The 19,610-nt window shown below is 45.8% G+C and overlaps 1 gene segment (V, D, J or C); it reads right to left on the reverse strand.

Moving 5' to 3' along the window:
- The window catches only part of LOC140419393 (Ig heavy chain C region-like), a 47,822-nt gene extending 33,852 nt beyond the window's left edge, over positions 1–13,970 (reverse strand). Inside the window, 1 exon segment of the C gene segment in view lies at positions 13,891–13,970. Coding sequence covers positions 13,891–13,933 — 43 coding nt within the window.
- Positions 13,971–19,610: the final 5,640 nt, after the last annotated feature.

Genomic DNA, 19,610 nt, shown 5'->3' on the forward strand with positions numbered 1-19,610 from the left:
GAGTGAGAATGTGTGAGTGAGGGTGTGTGAGTGAGTGAGGGTGTGTGAGTGAGGGTGTGTGAGTGAGGGTGTGTGAGTGAGGGTGTGTGAGTGAGGGTGTGTGAGTGAGGGTGTGTGAGTGAACTGTGTGAGTGAGGGTATGTGTGTGAGGGTGAGTGAGTGACTGTGTTTTTGTGAGGGCGAGTGAGTGAGTGAGAGTGTGTGAGTTAGCCGTGTGAGTGTGGGTATGTGAGTGAGGGTGTGTGGGTGAGTGAGGGTGTGTGAGTGAGGGTGTGCGAGTGAGGGTGTGTGAGTGAGGGTGTGTGAGTGAGGGTGTGCGAGTGAGGGTGTGTGAGTGAGCGAGGGTGTGTGAGTGAGGGTGTGCGAGTGAGGGTGTGTGAGTGAGGGTGTGTGAGTGAGGGTATGTGTGTAAGGGTGAGTGAGTGAGGGTGTGTGAGTGAAGGTGGGTGAGTGATGGTGTGTTTGTGAGGCTGTGTGAGTGTGTGAGGGTATGTGAGTGAGGGTGAGTGAGTGAGAGTGTGTGAGTGAAGGTGTGTGAGTGAGGGAGTGTGAGTGAGCTGTGTGAGTGAGGGTGAGTGAGTGAGGGTGTGTGAGGGAGGGTGTGAGTGAGGGTGTGTGGGTGAGAGTGTGTGAGTGAGGGTGTGTGTGAGTGAGGGTGTGTGATTGAGGGTGTGTGAGTGAGGGTGTGTGAGTGAGGGTGTGTGAGTGACGTTGTGTGAGTGAGGGTGAATGAGTGAGGGTATGTGAGTGAGTGTCTGTGAGTGAGGGTGTCTGAGTGAGGGTGTGTGTGTGAGGGTGTGTGAGTGAGGCTGTGTGAGTGAGCTGTGTGAGTGAGGGTGTGTGAGTGAACTGTGTGAGTGAGGGTATGTGTGTGAGGGTGAGTGAGTGACTGTGTGTTTGTGAAGGCGAGTGAGTGAGTGAGAGTGTGTGAGTGAGCCGTGTGAGTGTGGGCATGTGAGTGAGGTTGTGTGGGTGACGGAGTGTTTGTGAGGGTGTGTGAGTGAGGTTGTGTGGGTGAGGGTGTGTGAGTGAGGGTGTGTGAGTGAACTGTGTGAGTGAGGGTATGTGTGTGAGGGTGAGTGAGTGAGGGTGTGTGAGTGAGGGTGTGTGAGTGAGTGAAGGTGTGTGAGTGATGGTGTGTTTGTGAGGCTGTGTGAGTGTGTGAGGGTATGTGAGTGAGGGTGAGTGAGTGAACTGTGTGAGTGAGGGAGTGTGAGTGAGCTGTGTGAGTGAGGGTATGTGTGTGAGGGTGTGTGAGTGAGGGTGTGTGAGTGAGGGTGTGTGAGTGTGGGTGTGTGAGTGAGGGTATGTGTGTGAGGGTGAGTGAGTGAGGGTGTGTGAGTGAAGGTGTGTGAGTGAGGGTTTGTGAGTGAGGGTGTGTGAGTGAGTGAAGGTGTGTGAGTGATGGTGTGTTTGTGAGGCTGTGTGAGTGTGTGAGGGTATGTGAGTGAGGGTGAGTGAGTGAACTGTGTGAGTGAGGGAGTGTGAGTGAGCTGTGTGAGTGAGGGTATGTGAGTGAGGGTGTGTGAGTGAGGGTGTGTGAGTGAGGGTGTGAATGAGGGTGTGTGAGTGAGGGTGTGAGTGAGGGTGTGTGAGTGAGGGAGTGTGAGTGAGCTGTGTGAGTGAGGGTATGTGAGTGAGGGTGAGTGAGTGAGGGTGTGTGAGTGAGGGTGTATGTGAGTGAGGGTGTGTGAGTGACGGTGTGTGAGTGAGGGTGAATGAGTGAGGGTATGTGAGTGAGTGTGTGTGAGTGAGGGTGTGTGTGAGTGAGGGTGTCTGAGTGAGGGTGTGTGTGTGAGGGTGTGTGAGTGAGGCTATGTGAGTGAGCTGTGTGAGTGAGGGTGTGTGACTGAGGGTGTGTGAGTGAAGGTGTGTGTGAGTGTGGGTGTGTGAGTGACGGTCTGTGAGTGAGGGTGTGTGAGTGAGGGTGTGTGAGTGAGGGTGTGTGAGTGACGGTGTGTGAGTGAGGGTGTGTGAGAGAGGGTGTGTGAGTGAGGTTGTGTGAGTGAGGGTGTGCGAGTGTGGGTGTGTGAGTGAGAGTGTGTGGGTGAGGGTGTGTGAGTGAGGGTGTGTGAGTGAGGGTGTGTGAGTGAGGGTGTGTCAGTGAGGGTGTGTGAGTGAGGGTGTGTGAGTGAGGGTGTGTGAGTGTGGGTGTGTGAGTGAGGGTATGTGTGTGAGGGTGAGTGAGTGAGGGTGTGTGAGTGAAGGTGTGTGAGTGAGGGTTTGTGAGTGAGGGTGTGTGAGTGAGTGAAGGTGTGTGAGTGATGGTGTGTTTGTGAGGCTGTGTGAGTGTGTGAGGGTATGTGAGTGAGGGTGAGTGAGTGAACTGTGTGAGTGAGGGAGTGTGAGTGAGCTGTGTGAGTGAGGGTATGTGAGTGAGGGTGTGTGAGTGAGGGTGTGTGAGTGAGGGTGTGAATGAGGGTGTGTGAGTGAGGGTGTGAGTGAGGGTGTGTGAGTGAGGGAGTGTGAGTGAGCTGTGTGAGTGAGGGTATGTGAGTGAGGGTGAGTGAGTGAGGGTGTGTGAGTGAGGGTGTATGTGAGTGAGTGTGTGTGAGTGAGGGTGTGTGTGAGTGAGGGTGTCTGAGTGAGGGTGTGTGTGTGAGGGTGTGTGAGTGAGGCTATGTGAGTGAGCTGTGTGAGTGAGGGTGTGTGACTGAGGGTGTGTGAGTGAAGGTGTGTGTGAGTGTGGGTGTGTGAGTGACGGTCTGTGAGTGAGGGTGTGTGAGTGAGGGTGTGTGAGTGAGGGTGTGTGAGTGACGGTGTGTGAGTGAGGGTGTGTGAGAGAGGGTGTGTGAGTGAGGTTGTGTGAGTGAGGGTGTGCGAGTGTGGGTGTGTGAGTGAGAGTGTGTGAGTGAGGGTGTGTGAGTGAGGGTGTGTGAGTGAGGGTGTGTGAGTGAGGGTGTGTCAGTGAGGGTGTGTGAGTGAGGGTGTGTGAGTGAGGGTGTGTGAGTGTGGGTGTGTGAGTGACGGTGTGTGAGTGGGGGTTGATGTGTTAGAGTGGGTGATTGCACTTTGCTGATAGAGGGTGAGTGAGTGAGAATGTATGTCTTAGGGTTGATGAGTTAGAGTGGGTGAGTGCGCGGTGCTGAAAAAAGGTGAGTGAGAGTGTGTGAGTGAGGGTGTGTGTGAGAGGGTGTGTGAGAGAGGGTGTGTGAGTGAGAATGTGTGAGTGAGGGTGTGTGAGTGAGCTGTGTGAGTGAGGGTATGTGAGTGAGGGTATGTGAGTGAGGGTGAGTGAGTGAGGGTGTGTGAGTGAGCTGTGTGAGTGAGGGTGTGTGAGTGAGGGTGTGTGAGTGAGAGTGTGTGAGTGAGGGTGTGTGAGTGAGCTGTGTGAGGGAGTGTGTGTGAGTGAGGGTGTGTGAGTGAGGGTGTGTGAGTGAGGGTGTGTGAGTGAGGGTGTGTGAGTGAGGGTGTGTGAGTGAGCTGTGTGAGTGAGGGTGTGTGAGTGAGGGTGTATGAGTGAGGGTGTGTGAGTGAGCTGTGTGAGGGAGGGTGTGTGAGTGAGGGTGTGTGAGTGAGGGTGTGTGAGTGAGGGTGTATGAGTGAGCTGTGTGAGTGAGGGTATGTGAGTGACGGTGTGTGAGTGAGTGAGGGTGTGTGAGTGAGTGAGGCTGTGTGAGTGAGTGAGTGTGCTTGAGTGAGGGTGTGTGAGTGAGGGTGTGTGAGTGAGGGTGTGTGGGTGAGGGTGTGTGGGTGAGGGTGTGTGTGAGTGTGTGTACGAGGGTGTGTGAGTGAGGGTGTATGAGGGTGTGTGTGTGAGGGTGTGTGAGTGAGGGTGTGAGTGAGGGTGTATGAGGGTCTGTGGGTGAGAGAGCTGTGTGAGTGAGGGTATGTGAGTGAGGGTGTGTGAGTGAGGGTGTGTAAGTGAGGGTGTGTGTGAGTGAGAGTGTGTGAGTGAGTGTGTGTGAGTGAGGGTGTATGAGGGTGTGTGAGTGAGTGTGTGTGAGTGAGGGTGTGTGAGTGAGTGAGGCTGTGTGAGTGAGGGTGTGTGAGTGAGGGTGTGTGAGTGAGGGTGTGTGAGTGAGGGTGTGTGAGTGAGGGTGTGTGAGTGAGGGTGTGTACGAGGGTGTGTGAGTGAGGGTGTATGAGGGTGTGTGTGTGAGGGTGTATGAGTGAGGGTGTGAGTGATGGTGTGAGTGAGGGTGTATGAGGGTCTGTGTGTGAGAATGCGTGAGTGAGTGTGTGTGAGTGAAGGTGTCTGATTGAGGGTTGAAGAGTTAGAGTGAGTGAGTGCGGGTTGCGGAAAGAGGGTGAGTGAGTGTGAGCGAGGGTGGGTGGGTGAGAGAGATTCAGGGAGGGCGAGTAAGTGAGGGTAGGTGAGTGAGTGAGGGTGTGTGAAACAGGGTGTGTGTGAGTGAGTAAGACTGAGTGAGTGAGAGTGAGTGAGTGTGGGGGAGTGATCATTCCCAAGTGCTCCCCGCCCATTAGGACGATATTTCTCTGGCTGATTTTCCGCTCAGGCTCAGCTTTCTGTTGCCAGTTGTCCACAGCCGAGCTGGGAGATCCTCCATTCGGGTCCACCACCCCCACCTCCTCCTCTTCCTCTCCATCGATCCTGTCCTGATTATCCACATTGATCAGCTTTCAGTAACACCGGCTGTGTACAGTCGGACAGCAGTGTAGCTCACTGGGCAGCTGCTTTAATACTTTCAGTAACACCGGCTGTGTACAGTCAGACAGCAGTGTAGATCACTGGACAGCTGCTTTAATACTTTCAGTAACACCGGCTGTGTACAGTCAGACAGCAGTGTAGATCACTGGGCAGCTGCTTTCATACTTTCAGTAACACCGGCTGTGTACAGTCAGACAGCAGTGTAGCTCACTGGGCAGTTGCTTTAATACTTTCAGTAACACCGGCTGTGTACAGTCAGACAGCAGTGTAGATCACTGGGCAGCTGCTTTAATACTTTCAGTAACACCGGCTGTGTACAGTCAGACAGCAGTGTAGATCACTGGACAGCTGCTTTAATACTTTCAGTAACACCAGCTGTGTACAGTCAGACAGCAGTGTAGATCACTGGACAGCTGCTTTAATACTTTCAGTAACACGGGCTGTGTAAAGTCAGACAGCAGTGTAGATCACTGGGCAGCTGCTTTAATACTTTCAGTAACACCGGCTGTGTACAGTCAGATAGCAGTGTAGATCCCTGGGCACTGCTTTAATACTTTCAGTAACACCGGCTGTGTAAAGTCAGACAGCAGTGTAGATCACTGGACAGCTGCTTTAATACTTTCAGTAACACCGGCTGTGTACAGTCAGATAGCAGTGTAGATCCCTGGGCAGCTGCTTTAATACTTTCAGTAACACCGGCTGTGTAAAGTCAGACAGCAGTGTAGATCACTGGGCAGCTGCTTTAATACTTTCAGTAACACCGGCTGTGTAAAGTCAGACAGCAGTGTAGCTCACTGGGCAGCTGCTTTAATACTTTCAGTAACACCGGCTGTGTACAGTCAGACAGCAGTGTAGATCACTGGACAGCTGCTTTAATACTTTCAGTAACACCGGCTGTGTACAGTCAGACAGCAGTGTAGATCACTGGGCAGCTGCTTTAATACTTTCAGTAACATGGGCTGTGTAAAGTCAGACAGCAGTGTAGATCACTGGGCAGCTGCTTTAATACTTTCAGTAACACCGGCTGTGTACAGTCAGACAGCAGTGTAGATCACTGAGCAGCTGCTTTAATACTTTCAGTAACACCGGCTGTGTACAGTCAGACAGCAGTGTAGATCCCTGGGCAGCTGCTTTAATACTTTCAGTAACACCGGCTGTGTAAAGTCAGACAGCAGTGTAGATAACTGAGCAGCTGCTTTAATACTTTCAGTAACACCGGCTGTGTACAGTCAGACAGCAGTGTAGATCACTGGACAGCTGCTTTAATACTTTCAGTAACACCGGCTGTGTACAATCAGACAGCAGTGTAGCTCACTGGGCAGCTGCTTTAATACTTTCAGGAACACCGGCTGCGTACAGTCAGACAGCAGTGTAGATCACTGGACAGCTGCTTTAATACTTTCAGGAACACCGGCTGTGTACAGTCAGACAGCAGTGTAGATCACTGGGCAGCTGCTTTAATACTTTCAGTAACACCGGCTGTGTAAAGTCAGACAGCAGTGTAGATCACTGGACAGCTGCTTTAATACTTTCAGTAACACCGGCTGTGTACAGTCAGACAGCAGTGTAGATCACTGGGCAGCTGCTTTAATACTTTCAGTAACACCGGCTGTGTAAAGTCAGACAGCAGTGTAGATCACTGGGCAGCTGCTTTAATACTTTCAGTAACACTGGCTGTGTACAGTCAGACAGCAGTGTAGATCACTGGGCAGCTGCTTTAATACTTTCAGTAACACCGGCTGTGTAAAGTCAGACAGCAGTGTAGATCACTGGGCAGCTGCTTTAATACTTTCAGTAACACGGGCTATGCACAGTCAGACAGCAGTGTAGATCCCTGGGCAGCTGCTTTAATACTTTCAGTAACACCAGCTGTGTACAGTCAGACAGCAGTGTAGATCACTGAGCAGCTGCTTTAATACTTTCAGTAACACCGGTTGTGTACAGTCAGACAGCAGTGTAGATCACTGAGCAGCTGCTATAATACTTTCAGTAACACCGGCTGTGTACAGTCAGACAGCAGTGTAGATCACTGGGCAGCTGCTTTAATACTTTCAGTAACACCTGCTGTGTACAGTCAGACAGCAGTGTAGATCACTGGGCAGCTGCTTTAATACTTTCAGTAACACCGGCTGTGTAAAGTCAGACAGCAGTGTGGATCACTGGACAGCTGCTTTAATACTTTCAGTAACACCAGCTGTGTACAGTCAGACAGCAGTGTAGATCACTGAGCAGCTGCTTTAATACTTTCAGTAACACCGGCTGTGTACAGTCAGACAGCAGTGTAGATCACTGGGCAGCTGCTTTAATACTTTCAGTAACACCGGCTGTGTACAGTCAGACAGCAGTGTAGATCACTGGACAGCTGCTTTAATACTTTCAGTAACATGGGCTGTGTACAGTCAGACAGCAGTGTAGATCACTGGACAGCTGCTTTAATACTTTCAGTAACACCGGCTGTGTACAGTCAGACAGCAGTGCAGATCACTGAGCAGCTGCTTTAATACTTTCAGTAACACCGGCTGTGTACAGTCAGACAGCAGTGTAGATCACTGGGCAGCTGCTTTAATACTTTCAGTAACACTGGCTGTGTACAGTCAGACAGCAGTGTAGCTCACTGGGCAGCTGCTTTAATACTTTCAGTAACACCGGCTGTGTACAGTCAGACAGCAGTGTAGATCACTGGGCAGCTGCTTTAATACTTTCAGTAACACTGGCTGTGTACAGTCAGACAGCAGTGTAGATCACTGGGCAGCTGCTTTAATACTTTCAGTAACACTGGCTGTGTACAGTCAGACAGCAGTGTAGATCACTGGACAGCTGCTTTAATACTTTCAGTAACACCGGCTGTGTACAGTCAGACAGCAGTGTAGATCACTGGACAGCTGCTTTAATACTTTCAGTAACACCGGCTGTGTACAGTCAGACAGCAGTGTAGATCACTGGGCAGCTGCTTTAATGCCGATATAATTTCATTTTTCACAAAACAATTTAGAACTGGGACAAGGAGCATTCCTGCGACTTAACGGATTTTCATTTTGTAAATGGGATTTTTCTGCCTGCAACATTCTTGTCATATTGTGTCAGAGAGAGTGTGTTGTGTTTATTCATTCTTGTGATGTAGGCGTCTCTGGCTCGGCCAGCATTTATTTCCCATCCCTCATTGACTTTGAGAAGGTGGCGAGCTTCCGTCAACCATTGCAGTCCAGGTGGTGTTTCCCCGAGTCAGTTACATGATTTTGAACCAGCGGCAGTGCAGGAACGGTGATATATTTTATAGTCATGATGCTGAATGGCTTGGGATTGAACTTCCAGTTGGTGGTGTTCCCATGTCTCTGCTGTCCTTGTCCAGGTGGCCGCTGTCATGGGTTTGGAAGGTGCTGTCTAGGGAGACATGATGAGCTTCTGCAGCGGATCTTTAAATGGCGGACAGGCTTTGGGGAGTCAGGAGATGAGTTTTTCACCGCAGGATTCCTCACCTTTGATCTGTTCTTCTGGCCTCAACATTTATATGACTCGTCCAGATCACATTCTGGTCCATGTTAATCCCCAAGAGGTTGTTAGTGGGGATTCAATGATGGTAATGCCAGTGAATGTCAAGGGGCGGTGTTTAGATCCGTTCTTACTGGAGGTGGGCATTGCCTTCAATTGGGTGACTTGACTGTTACTTACCACTTGTCAGCCAGAACCGGATAGAGCCTCCATGTTGCTTTATTTACAGGTTTATTTAGTGACTGCACAGTTGCAAATTGTGCTGAGCATGGTGCAATCATCTGCCATCAACCCCTGTTCAGACCTGATGATGGAAAGAAGGCCATTGATGAATAAGCTGAAGATGGTTGGACCTGGGACACTGCCCTGAAGAAGTCTCGCAGTGATGTCCTGGAACTGAGCTGATTGGCCTCCAGCAATGGAATCCATCCACCTTGGTGCTGGTTGTGACTCCAACCAGCGGAGATTCTTCCCCTGATTCCTATCCATTCATTCTTTGGTTGGGTTGCTTGAGGTCACACGTTTCAATGCTGCCTTGATTTGGCGGCACGGCTGCACAGTGGTTAACCCTGTTGCTTCACAGCACCAGGGACCCGGGCTCGATTCCCACTTGGGTCAGTGCCTGTGTGGAGTCTGCACGTTCTCCCCGTGTCTGGGTGGATTTTCTCCGGGGGCTCCACTTTCCTCCCACAAGTCCTGAAAAACGACCTGTTAGGTGGTTTGGACATTCTGAATTCTCCCTCTGTGTACCCGAACAGGCGCCAGAGTGTGGCGACTAGGGGCCTTTCACAGTAACTGCATTACAGTGTTAATGTAAGCCTACTTGTGACAGTAATAAAGATTATTATTTTTATTATTGATGTTAGTTCAGTTGCTCTCACCTGTATATGTGAATGTGTGTGCGTATCTGAGTGTGTGTGTGTGTGAGGGAGTGTGGGGGTATGTGTCTGAGAGCCTGTGAGTGTGTCTATGCATGTGTCTGCATGCATGTGTGTGAATGCGTGTGTGTTTCTGCAAGAGATGAATCAAGAGAGTGGGAGAGAGAGAGTACACGTGTGAGTGTGGGTGTGAGAGTGTATCTGTGTGTGAGGGAATATCTGCGTGAGAGAATATCTGTGTGTGAGAGCGCGATTGTGTGTATTTATGCGAGCGAGTGGATGTGTGTCTGTGTGAGGAGCAAAATAGTGTGCACAGGAGAGAGACTGTATGCACAAAATTGTGTGTGTGAGAGCATGTGTGTGAAAGAGTGCTTTCACAAGAGAGCATGTGTGAGAGAGCATGTATGCACCAAAGCATGTGAGTGAGACAGCATGTATGTGAGAGAGCATGTGTGCGAGAGATCACGTGTGTGAGAGCATGTGTGTGAGAATGTGTGTGAGAGAGGGTGTAACAGAACATGTGTGAGAGTATGTGTGCGAGAGAGCATGTGCGTGAGAGAATGTGTGCATGGGACAGCATGTGTGCAAAAGAACATGTGTATGAGAGAGCATGTGTGCGTGAGTGCATGAGTGCGAGAGAGCATGTGTGAGAGAGCATGTGTGTCAGAGAGCGTAAGTGCAAGAGAGAATGAGAGAGCGTGTCTGTGAGAGAGCTTGTGAGTGAGAGAGGGTGTGTGTGTGAGAGAGTGAGTGTTTGAGAGAGCATGTATGTGAGGGAGCAAGTGTATGAGAGAGCATGTGAGTGAGAGGGATTGTGTGTCAGGGAGTGTGTCTGCAAGAGAGAATGAGTGTGAGTGAGCAAGTGAGTGAGAGAGTGTGTGCGAGAGAGTGTGAGTATCAGAGCGCATGTGTATGAGAGAGCATGTATGCAAGAGAGGATATATGTGTGAGAGAGCAGGTGTACAAGAGAGCATGTGTGTGCGAGAGGCCATGTGTGCGAGAGGCCGTGTGTGCGAGAGGCCGTGTGCGCGAGAGGCCGTGTGCGCGAGAGGCCGTGTGTGCGAGAGAGCGTGTGTGCGAGAGAGCGTGTGTGTGAGAGAGCGTGTGTGTGAGAGAGCGTGTGTGTGAGAGAGCGTGTGTGTGAGAGAGCGTGCGTGCGAGAGACCATGCATGTCAGAGAGAGTGTGTGAGAGAGAGCGTATGCGTGAGAGTGTGTATGTGTGAGAGAGGGTTTTTGTGTGAGAGAGATGTGTGTGACAGGGCATGTGTGTGCAAGAGATAATGTGTGCGAGAGTGCATGTGTGTGAGAGTGTGTCTGTGAATGATTGTGTATGTGAGTGAGATTGGTAAAACGTGAAAGAGAGAGTGTGTTTGTGAGAGAGTGTGAGAGAGGGAGATTGTCTGTGAAGAGAGAGAGGGATAATGTGCCTGTGTATGTGAGAGAGTGAGTGACAGTCTGTTGGTGTGTGAGGGAGAGTTGGAGAGAGAGAAAGTTGGAGACAGAGAGTATGTAAGAGAATGAATGTGTGAGGCAGTGCGTGTGTGTGACCGAGTGTGTGTGTGAGAGACTGTGTGTTTTTGAAGAGCTATCGTGTATGTGAGAGTCTCTGTGAGAGAGAGTGTCTGTGTGTTTGAGGAATAGTCCGGGTTTCTGGGAGAGAGGGAGTGTGTGAGGGAGAAAGAGTGTGCGGATGAGAGCGTACCTAGTGTGTCAAATTTCACTCTGAAACACAGGGGAACGAATCATTCAAACTGCTTGATTCTAATTGATAAATAGTCAACTTACGACAAAAGAAATTTAATAACCTCTTTGAAATTAAACTCATATTAATTTCAAACTCCCTTCGCCTTTCAGACATTTCTGGGCAAAATATATTTTCACTGAGAATGAACCCATTAAATTTAACAGATTGAGGGGAGTTTAATGTCTGTGACAGAGATCCAGTGTTTGATAAGAAATAAACAAACCAGGAAACATTCACATTGGAAACTGATTACCTGATTTGATCCAATGTCTTAATTAAATACAATCAACAAAACAATGGAGGCGGGCCACCTATTCAACCGGAGCAAATAAATGTATTGTTTTCTAAATTATTTTCAGTCCAATTAACCATTCTCCAATAGCTTTGATATCACACACCAGTATGCTACTCAATTGTAGCAGTTAATTTATGTTGAATTAGTTAGTACTAATGTCGCATTGCAAGTTATTGCCAATTGTCAATTAGTTGACCTGTCAGCTGATTTGTACTCTATAATATAAATAATAAAACATGGTTCTCTGTAATTCAAAACCTGCTCCTGCCTGAAATTTGATAAATAATTTGGATTTAATTAAATATTAAACTTCAAATTATCGGATGGAATAATTCAGACATGTGTAATATCTCATCTGTTTGTTAAAGTGGTATTCCCGAATTGATAAACTGTTGTAACTCGAAACTATATATATATATAAAACAATAAAGTCCTTGGTAGTTTGTGATCAATAAAGTGTTTCTGAGATTTAATCATTCAGGCAATTCGAGTAACTTTATTATTGAAAATATTGCTGAAGAAAAGGAGATCCAAATTAATCAGTGCACAACTTAATGAAAACAGTTCAGTCAGATCCTCCACAGCCCTGAAACATGGTGAGAAAATGATCGAGAAATGTTCTTGTTCAATTTACGAGCTTGAGGCTCAGATATAATCTATTCTTCTATTGTATAATTTGTTTTATTTCTATAATGTTATATTGTGTACAGCACAGCTCTGCGAGACACGATGTTATTATTATTGCAAAAGCTAATATTCTCCTTTTGTAATTAAATTAATCTCTTTGAATTTCAAGCTTTTACTTGTCAATCTCCAGCACTGTGCAGTATGAACATTCCTACAATTTAAATAAAATCATAAGAACAATTCCTGCACTGTCAGCGACTTCCGCCTCTGAGAAAACTCTATGATTAGGTTAGAGACAACTACAAATATTGAAGAGATAATATTCTTGCTGCTGCACATAATTAATACAATAACCGGGTAAATAAATTGCCAAACTGCAATATAAAACTCATATTTAAGTAACTGCAAACGAAATCAGAGAAATAAAAAATAATTCAAATATATCTTTTGTAACTGAACAGTGCTGTAGAATCAGTATGTTATTATTAAAACAGTTTCAGAAATAATCACAAAATATTCCCAGCCTAGAAACTTTTCCGGTCATGCTGATGGTGTACAAAGCACAGCAGAATTGTGAAAGGAGATTGATGATTAATGATATTAATATGAAAATATATTTGGATAATATGGTGATAATACCGCATTATAATTGTTTGTCATATTAATTTTACTCACGAATTTGAAAACGGTTTAATTAAATAGTTTCAGACTGCAGTAACGAATTGCGATCTTAATGACGCCATGGTTTAGTTTAATCAGTAATCAGTAGGTAAAATTTAAAAATGTCTATCAAATCTTTAATTCCTTTCTTTATTTTCGAAACCTGACGCGTTTACTCCCCACAATTGTGTTTCAATGAGATTCAAACGCGCAAACCTTTTTACATTTAACCAGAAAACGTGTAACTGCTCAATGTCACCCAGTTTGAACAATGCAGAGACAACGTAGAAACAGAAAACCGCTTCACAAATTGTACTTATTCAAAGTCACCCAGACACACCATCTCCTCAGCAGCAAAACACCAAAACTCATTGTAAGGACTGAACCCGTTTCATTGAGAAGCAGCTCAATTCTACATTCAACAGAATCAAATGTAACATTTCAAAAACAGCTGAATATCGAATCCAGCAAACCAGTTCGACACCAAATGTATGAATTATCAAACTAAATAGAAATACAGAACAACAGTAACATCATTGTGAGGATGTGGGGTATGTGCAAAATATTTTTGAAACTTTACCACATTTTATTCATGTTGGACCATATTTCAAACGCATTTAAACAGTTGACAGGAGAGATAAAAGCTGCATCCATCAATCCTACCAAGATGGAACATTGAAGAAAAGCCAGACTGTGATTTCAGTAACAAATTATGTTCGGAAAGAGCATTTTAAACTGTGGCTTAGTTTAATCTGCAATCATCACTTTTATAAAACACTCTAAAATCCTAACTGTTTTCCACCCACAATCGTGTGCCAAACAGTTTCAAATACGTATCTTATTTCATTCAATTACAAAACATGGAAACGCTCAATATCACCGAGTTTAAAGAATATAGAAACGCCAGAATCGTTTCACAAATTTTACTAATTCAAAATCACCCAGACACAATCTCCTCAGCAGAAATACATCAAATTACATCACCGAGAGGCTGAAACTCGTCTCATGGAGAACCAGCTCAATTCTTCAAACACTTTCAATAGAATCAAACAGCATTTCAAGAAAATTTATATCTAGAACCCACCAAATTCGCCTTTCAGCAAGTGAATGAACAATTAAAACAAACAGAAATATGGAAGAATATCATCAGCATTGTCAATACGCGGGAAGTGTTCAATAAATTGATACAGATACTTCAGCATATTTTGTGAATATTGGGTAGATTTCTAACACTTGTGCAGGAGGCGGTAAAATCTGCAGCCACCAGATGTCACCGAGATTAAACATTGCAGAAATACCAAACTGTTTAACAGGCGTGAGGTATTTAAAGTAACCCGGCCACAGTATCCTCAGCAAATAAACATCAAATCACAACAACCAGGGACTGAATCCCTCAGCAGAACCTTTTGTCAAGAGGCAGAATAATTCCTTTTTCAGCTGAATCACATAAAGCATTCCAACAAAATCTCAATACAGAATCCAGCAAACCCGCAATTCAGTGAACGAATGCGTAGTTAAAATAGAAAAAATAAATAAAACAAAGACTCAAGTAAAACAGTTCATAAATAATGGAATTGTTCTTACCTGCAGTCACCGTCACCATGGTGCCTTGTCCCCAGTAGTCCATAGCGTCACAGTGTCACATTCCCTGGGCAGCTCCGTACAATAACCGCACCTGCACAAAATAGACAGAAATCCACCATTATTTTGAATATTCACAAACCAGAGACAAGGTAAAATCACGGTAAATTTTCATTAAACTAGAATTGTACTTGTGGAGATCGCTTGCTGTTCAGAAATGACCCTAATGTTTTATATTTCAGAGTAACACATGATCATGTTCTTGAAATCACCAACTAACGAGTGAATAATTGTCACAGATTTCCATGTTAATTATTGTCATTTTGTCAATGCTGGATATGAATAATACTTCACTGTAAATAAAGTTGGATTGTAAAAGCGATCACTGAGCCAGCCTCAGTTAATTAGTGCTGAGGGGCTTTTTGTATTGACAGTAACTGCTGTGATCCAGTTATCACAGTGAGACACAGCGTGTCAAATACTGCGGCAGACTGTTAACTGTAAAATACAGAGATTTAATTTCACTGCGCGTTCAAAAAACTAACTCTGTCTCTTCCAAGAGCGAATCTGAGTTATTTCAGCTTGTCCTGGTCAATATATTTATAAAGAGGATCGGAACACTTTTAAACATTTAGCGTGTCGTTCCACAGAGATAAAGTGGAAGATTGTTCTACCTTTTCACAAACTAATATTGTGTTTTATTTAAGCCTCATTTACGTTGACAATCCTGCTGTGGCCCTGATCACAAATTTGGACAAACTCTTTCACTGAGGTTTTTGTATGAGGATGTCGCTGTGCACAGCACTGTGACCCCCTGTAGTCACAGTGACAGACACCCGCACAAAAACTGCACTCACTCCCTGTTCAGCCCTGCCGCTCAATATTCACTTCAAATAGACGATTACTTCTGATCGAATTTACAATTTAGACAGCAGTTCATAAAACGCAATGCAAATAGACTTTCTCCAAGTATCAGAAATAATACAACGATGAGTATATCCAGGCCTGTAATTACTGAAACTGTTAACAGTAAACATCAACAGACAGAAGCTAATACTTTCAGATCGATTGGTTTGTTCGGTTTTACTGTTTAATTTTCTCTGTGTTAGTTATGTAAGAAGCAGCTTGTGTTTTGACTCTGATCACTGACATCAATATTACATTTGAATCAAGTACTGACCTTCAGGTTAAGGTGTAAGTTGCTGAATTCCCTCTCGAGCTGTTCTTGTGCGGGTCCAGCCCTGGTTCCTCTCGCTGTGATCTCTTGCACAGTAATAGATGGCGGTGTCTTCGGTCTTCAGGTTCGTCATGGCCAAAGAGAAGATGTTGTTTGAAGTGTCTTTGGACGCAGTGAATCGATCTTTAATTGCTGGAGCGTAGTTGTTGCTGGATGAACTCTTGTACCGAACCAGCCACTCCAGCCCCTGTCCGGGGACCTGGCGGACCCAGTACATGCTGTAGCTGCCAAGATCGAAGCCGCTGGTTTTACAGGTCAGTCTCAGGGAGCCTCCGGGACGCCCGGTCTCTGCCTCTGGCTGAGTCAACACAACCTCCGACTGGACACCTGTAAAAATATATCAAAACCCCGAGGATTAATGCTGGTGAAATGATTGGTGACTCTGGAACATTCCAGAGAGAGACTAACACTGAGACAGTAACAGTGAGAGACTTAGACAATAAAAACTACTCACGGGATAAGAAAGTCAGCAACACACTGAGAGAAATGGCCCACCTCATCCTTCTGGTCATTTGGGGGAAATGGTTGTGTCAGGAACTCAGTGAACAAACCAGCTCCCGGACTGTTGGATTCGGGTCCCAGTGAGCGGCATTTAAATACCCGGCAGAAGGGGGCGGGTTTCCAGGCGCCGCCTGTTGATTCCCTGGTGGAGGCGGCGACTGGATCCACGTCCCACCTCCCCCCCCCCCCCCCCCACGGCCCCCCCCCCCCTCCTACAGAATGGACCCAGAGATTTACTATGGGTTATTATTAAATAGACATTTATCTGTAGCGGGATATTTGTTTCCCTGAATCGATTCTTTATAATGTCCCCATTGCGAAATTACTTTTGCTCATCTGTTAAGAAAATAACGATTCCATTGCAAATTCAGTCCCTTTATTTCTACTCCAATATATTGAGATGATCTTAAAAAGACTAATTATTTTGTCAGGGAATAGGCTGTGTGTCAGTCTGATTTGCAACACTCCGGGTCCCTATTCCATTTGTAAACATGTATCATTTATCAGAGGAATTGTTGACGATTTATGTCGGAATGCGGGAATGAACAAGGTGATTCCATTTGCAGTGCGGATGGCCATCACTGAGCATTGCGGGTCTGCAGACAAGGCTCCTAACATTACACAATGACTCTCCTTACATTTCTGGAACTGCCCCTGAGCCTCACACAGTCCTGTGAAAATAGGCGGTAAAAGAAACCCGCTTGCAAACATAAAATTGACATTAACATTTGACAGAATGAATCAGAACGGACAGGGCGATCAGCAAAGTTATCCTTCAGCATCCAAATCAATGCCGCTAATTTCACTGAGCACCGGCTGTCTAACATTCGCTATGTTGGGAACACAGGATATCAGGATTTTGCGGAATATTACACAATATCACAAGAATAAATGTTTTATCTTCCACTGAAGCAGGTCATGAACTGGTCATTTCTCCACTCATTGGCAGAAATGAGAGGGACGGTTAAATAATAATGGAAATCAGCACAAATTAAACTGCACAGAACACGGTGCGAATCAGGTATAAGAGACGCCTCCGTTTAAATGAAGTCAACAACTCGGAGAATATTCCAGGAATTCAGGCGGGTTCAAGGCAGTTTTATGATTTTATTTAAGTACCTCGTCTTATTGGGCTTGTGGATTGGGTCCATCAACACCACTCACTCTCACTTCATTAGGTTTTTAACAAACGGACTTCAATAACTACAGTGACCTTTACTCGAAACTAATATAAATTAAATAGCATCTGGTCAGTTTACAATGTTCCGATCGCGTCTAATCTCAGCGTGATCACAGCATTCACTGAATATATTTATTTCGATGGAACACCATTTAAAACGTTTACTTCATGTGCGACTGAAACATTTATTGTTTGAATGGATAAATCCCATTCTGTCCATTCATATTCAGGCTAATCTGCCCCACACAGTATTTGGCAGCAATCCAACCGCTTGCAGCAGGCAGGCTCGAATGTTCAAAGTTGTTTACAGGAAACATCTGGATTTTTTTTCAGAGATCTGTTTCCTCAGTACTGACCGTTTGGCTGCAAGCCAACTTCAAATTCTTAACATTGTCAATGAGGACTATTTATAAACAAATCTACCCAGCAACAGTACTGGAGATCATTTTACGTTTTAAATTGCGAACCTATCTGAACTGTTCCCATCTCAGGAAAGGAGAGTTATCCAGCTTTTCTAGCCTCTCTTAGCAACAACAGCCGGCTGGAGCTCTCTCCCACATCTCATAACATTGTGATGATGGATAGAAATACAATTAGACTATCAGACAAGGGCCCATTTGCAACAGATCAACATGTATATTCTGTATTTTTTCCTACATGCTTCCATGGAATGTGGGACTCACCGGCAAGACCACCATGTGTTCCCTGTCCCTAATTGCTGTTGAACTGAGTGGTTTGCTGGGGCAGCTCAGAAGGAACTGAAGAGTCAGACATGTTGCTGTCTGACTGGAGCCACATGTAGGTGAGACCAGGGAGGGATGTCACATTTCCTTCATTGGTGAAGCAGAGGGGATTCCATGGTCACAGTTAGTCTATATTCCAGATTTTTAATTGAACTCAAATTCCCCCACCGGCCATGGTAGGATTTGTTCGCAAGTTCCCACAGAATTAGCCTGAGCCTTTGCATTATTGGTTCAATGGCATTAATACTCCCCCATCACCCAACCAAAAGATAAAAGGATTACTGCTTTGATGTAGGGATGGATGTTGGTTGGATGCCTAAATATGTTGATTGAGGAATCAGTGAATGGGGTTGATGGATGGATGGATAGATGGTTCTGAAAGATGCTGTTCTACATTCTCAGTTTTGCGCTTGATGACTTCACAAATTAAAGCTGGTCCTTTATAATTTGCGTCAGAATGATACAATCGGTGGCTCAAGATTTTCTGTGTGAATTCCATCTCCAGACTATTGGGAACAGACCAGCTGGGCGTTACTAGGAGGAAACTGGAGATACTCCTGTGGTGCTGGTGTTCTTCTCTGCTGATGGTGAATCTTCATCTCAATGACAGAAAGCTGGAACATGATTAGGTTGAGGAGGGACGGTAATATTTGGAACATGTGGTCATTTCATGTACAATAAGTCACTCAAGATGTCCTCACCCAAATTAATGAAGACACCAGACTAAAAACATATTAATGTGAAAACAGAAATACTGCGAAACTCAGTGGACAGCTGCAGACTTTGAATTACTTCCCAAAACAGTGTAATAACAAATCGGGATTTAAAGTGCATTAACGTCACATTAGGTACAGACATTTTCATTTCTACCGTCACCACCTGGAAATTCCGCTCCAAATCACTGACTATCCGGACTTGGAAATATCTCGCCGAATCTTCGCTGTCGCTGGTTCAAATGACTAGAACTGGATCAGAAATTGGCTAGCTGAAAGAAGACAGAGGGTGGTGGTTGATGGGAAATGTTCAGAATGGAGTACAGTCACAAGTGGAGTACCACAAGGATCTGTTCTGGGGCCCTTGCTGTTTGTCATTTTCATCAATGACCTAGAGGAAGGCACAGAAGGGTGGGTGAGTAAATTTGCAGACGATGCTAAAGTCGGTGGTGTTGTCGATAGTGTGGAAGGATGTAGCAGGTTACAGAGGGATATAGATAAGCTGCAGAGCTGGGCTGAGAGGTGGCAAATGGAGTTTAATGCAGAGAAGTGTGAGGCGATTCACTTTGGAAGGAATAACAGGAATGCGGAATATTTGGCTAATGGTAAAGTTCTTGAAAGTGTGGATGAGCAGAGGGGTCTATGTGTCCATGTACATAGATCCCTGAAAGTTGCCACCCAGGTTGATAGGGTTGTGAAGAAGGCCTATGGAGTGTTGGCCTTTATTGGTAGAGGGATTGAGTTCCGGAGTCGGGAGGTCATGTTGCAGCTGTACAGAACTCTGGTACGGCCGCATTTGGAGTATTGCGTACAGTTCTGGTCACCGCATTATAGGAAGGACGTGGAGGCTTTGGAGCGGGTGCAGAGGAGATTTACCAGGATGTTGCCTGGTATGGAGGGAAAATCTTATGAGGAAAGGCTGATGGACTTGAGGTTGTTTTCGTTGGAGAGAAGAAGGTTAAGAGGAGACTTAATAGAGGCATACAAAATGATCAGGGGGTTGGATAGGGTGGACAGTGAGAGCCTTCTCCCGCGGATGGATATGGCTGGCACGAGGGGACATAACTTTAAACTGAGGGGTAATAGATATAGGACAGAGGCCAGAGGTAGGTTCTTTACGCAAAGAGTACTGAGGCCGTGGAATGCCCTACCTGCTACAGTAGTGAACTCGCCAACATTGAGGACATTTAAAAGTTTATTGGATAAACATATGGATGATAATGGCATAGTGTCGGTTAGATGGCTTTTGTTTCGGTGCAACATCGTGGGCCGAAGGGCCTGTACTGCTCTGTATTGTTCTATGTTCTATGTTCTATGTAGTACTCCCTCCCTAACAGCATCGTCGGTGT

This window comes from Scyliorhinus torazame, chromosome 5 (assembly GCF_047496885.1).
Source record: "Scyliorhinus torazame isolate Kashiwa2021f chromosome 5, sScyTor2.1, whole genome shotgun sequence".
Classification (NCBI taxonomy): Eukaryota; Metazoa; Chordata; class Chondrichthyes; order Carcharhiniformes; family Scyliorhinidae; genus Scyliorhinus; species Scyliorhinus torazame.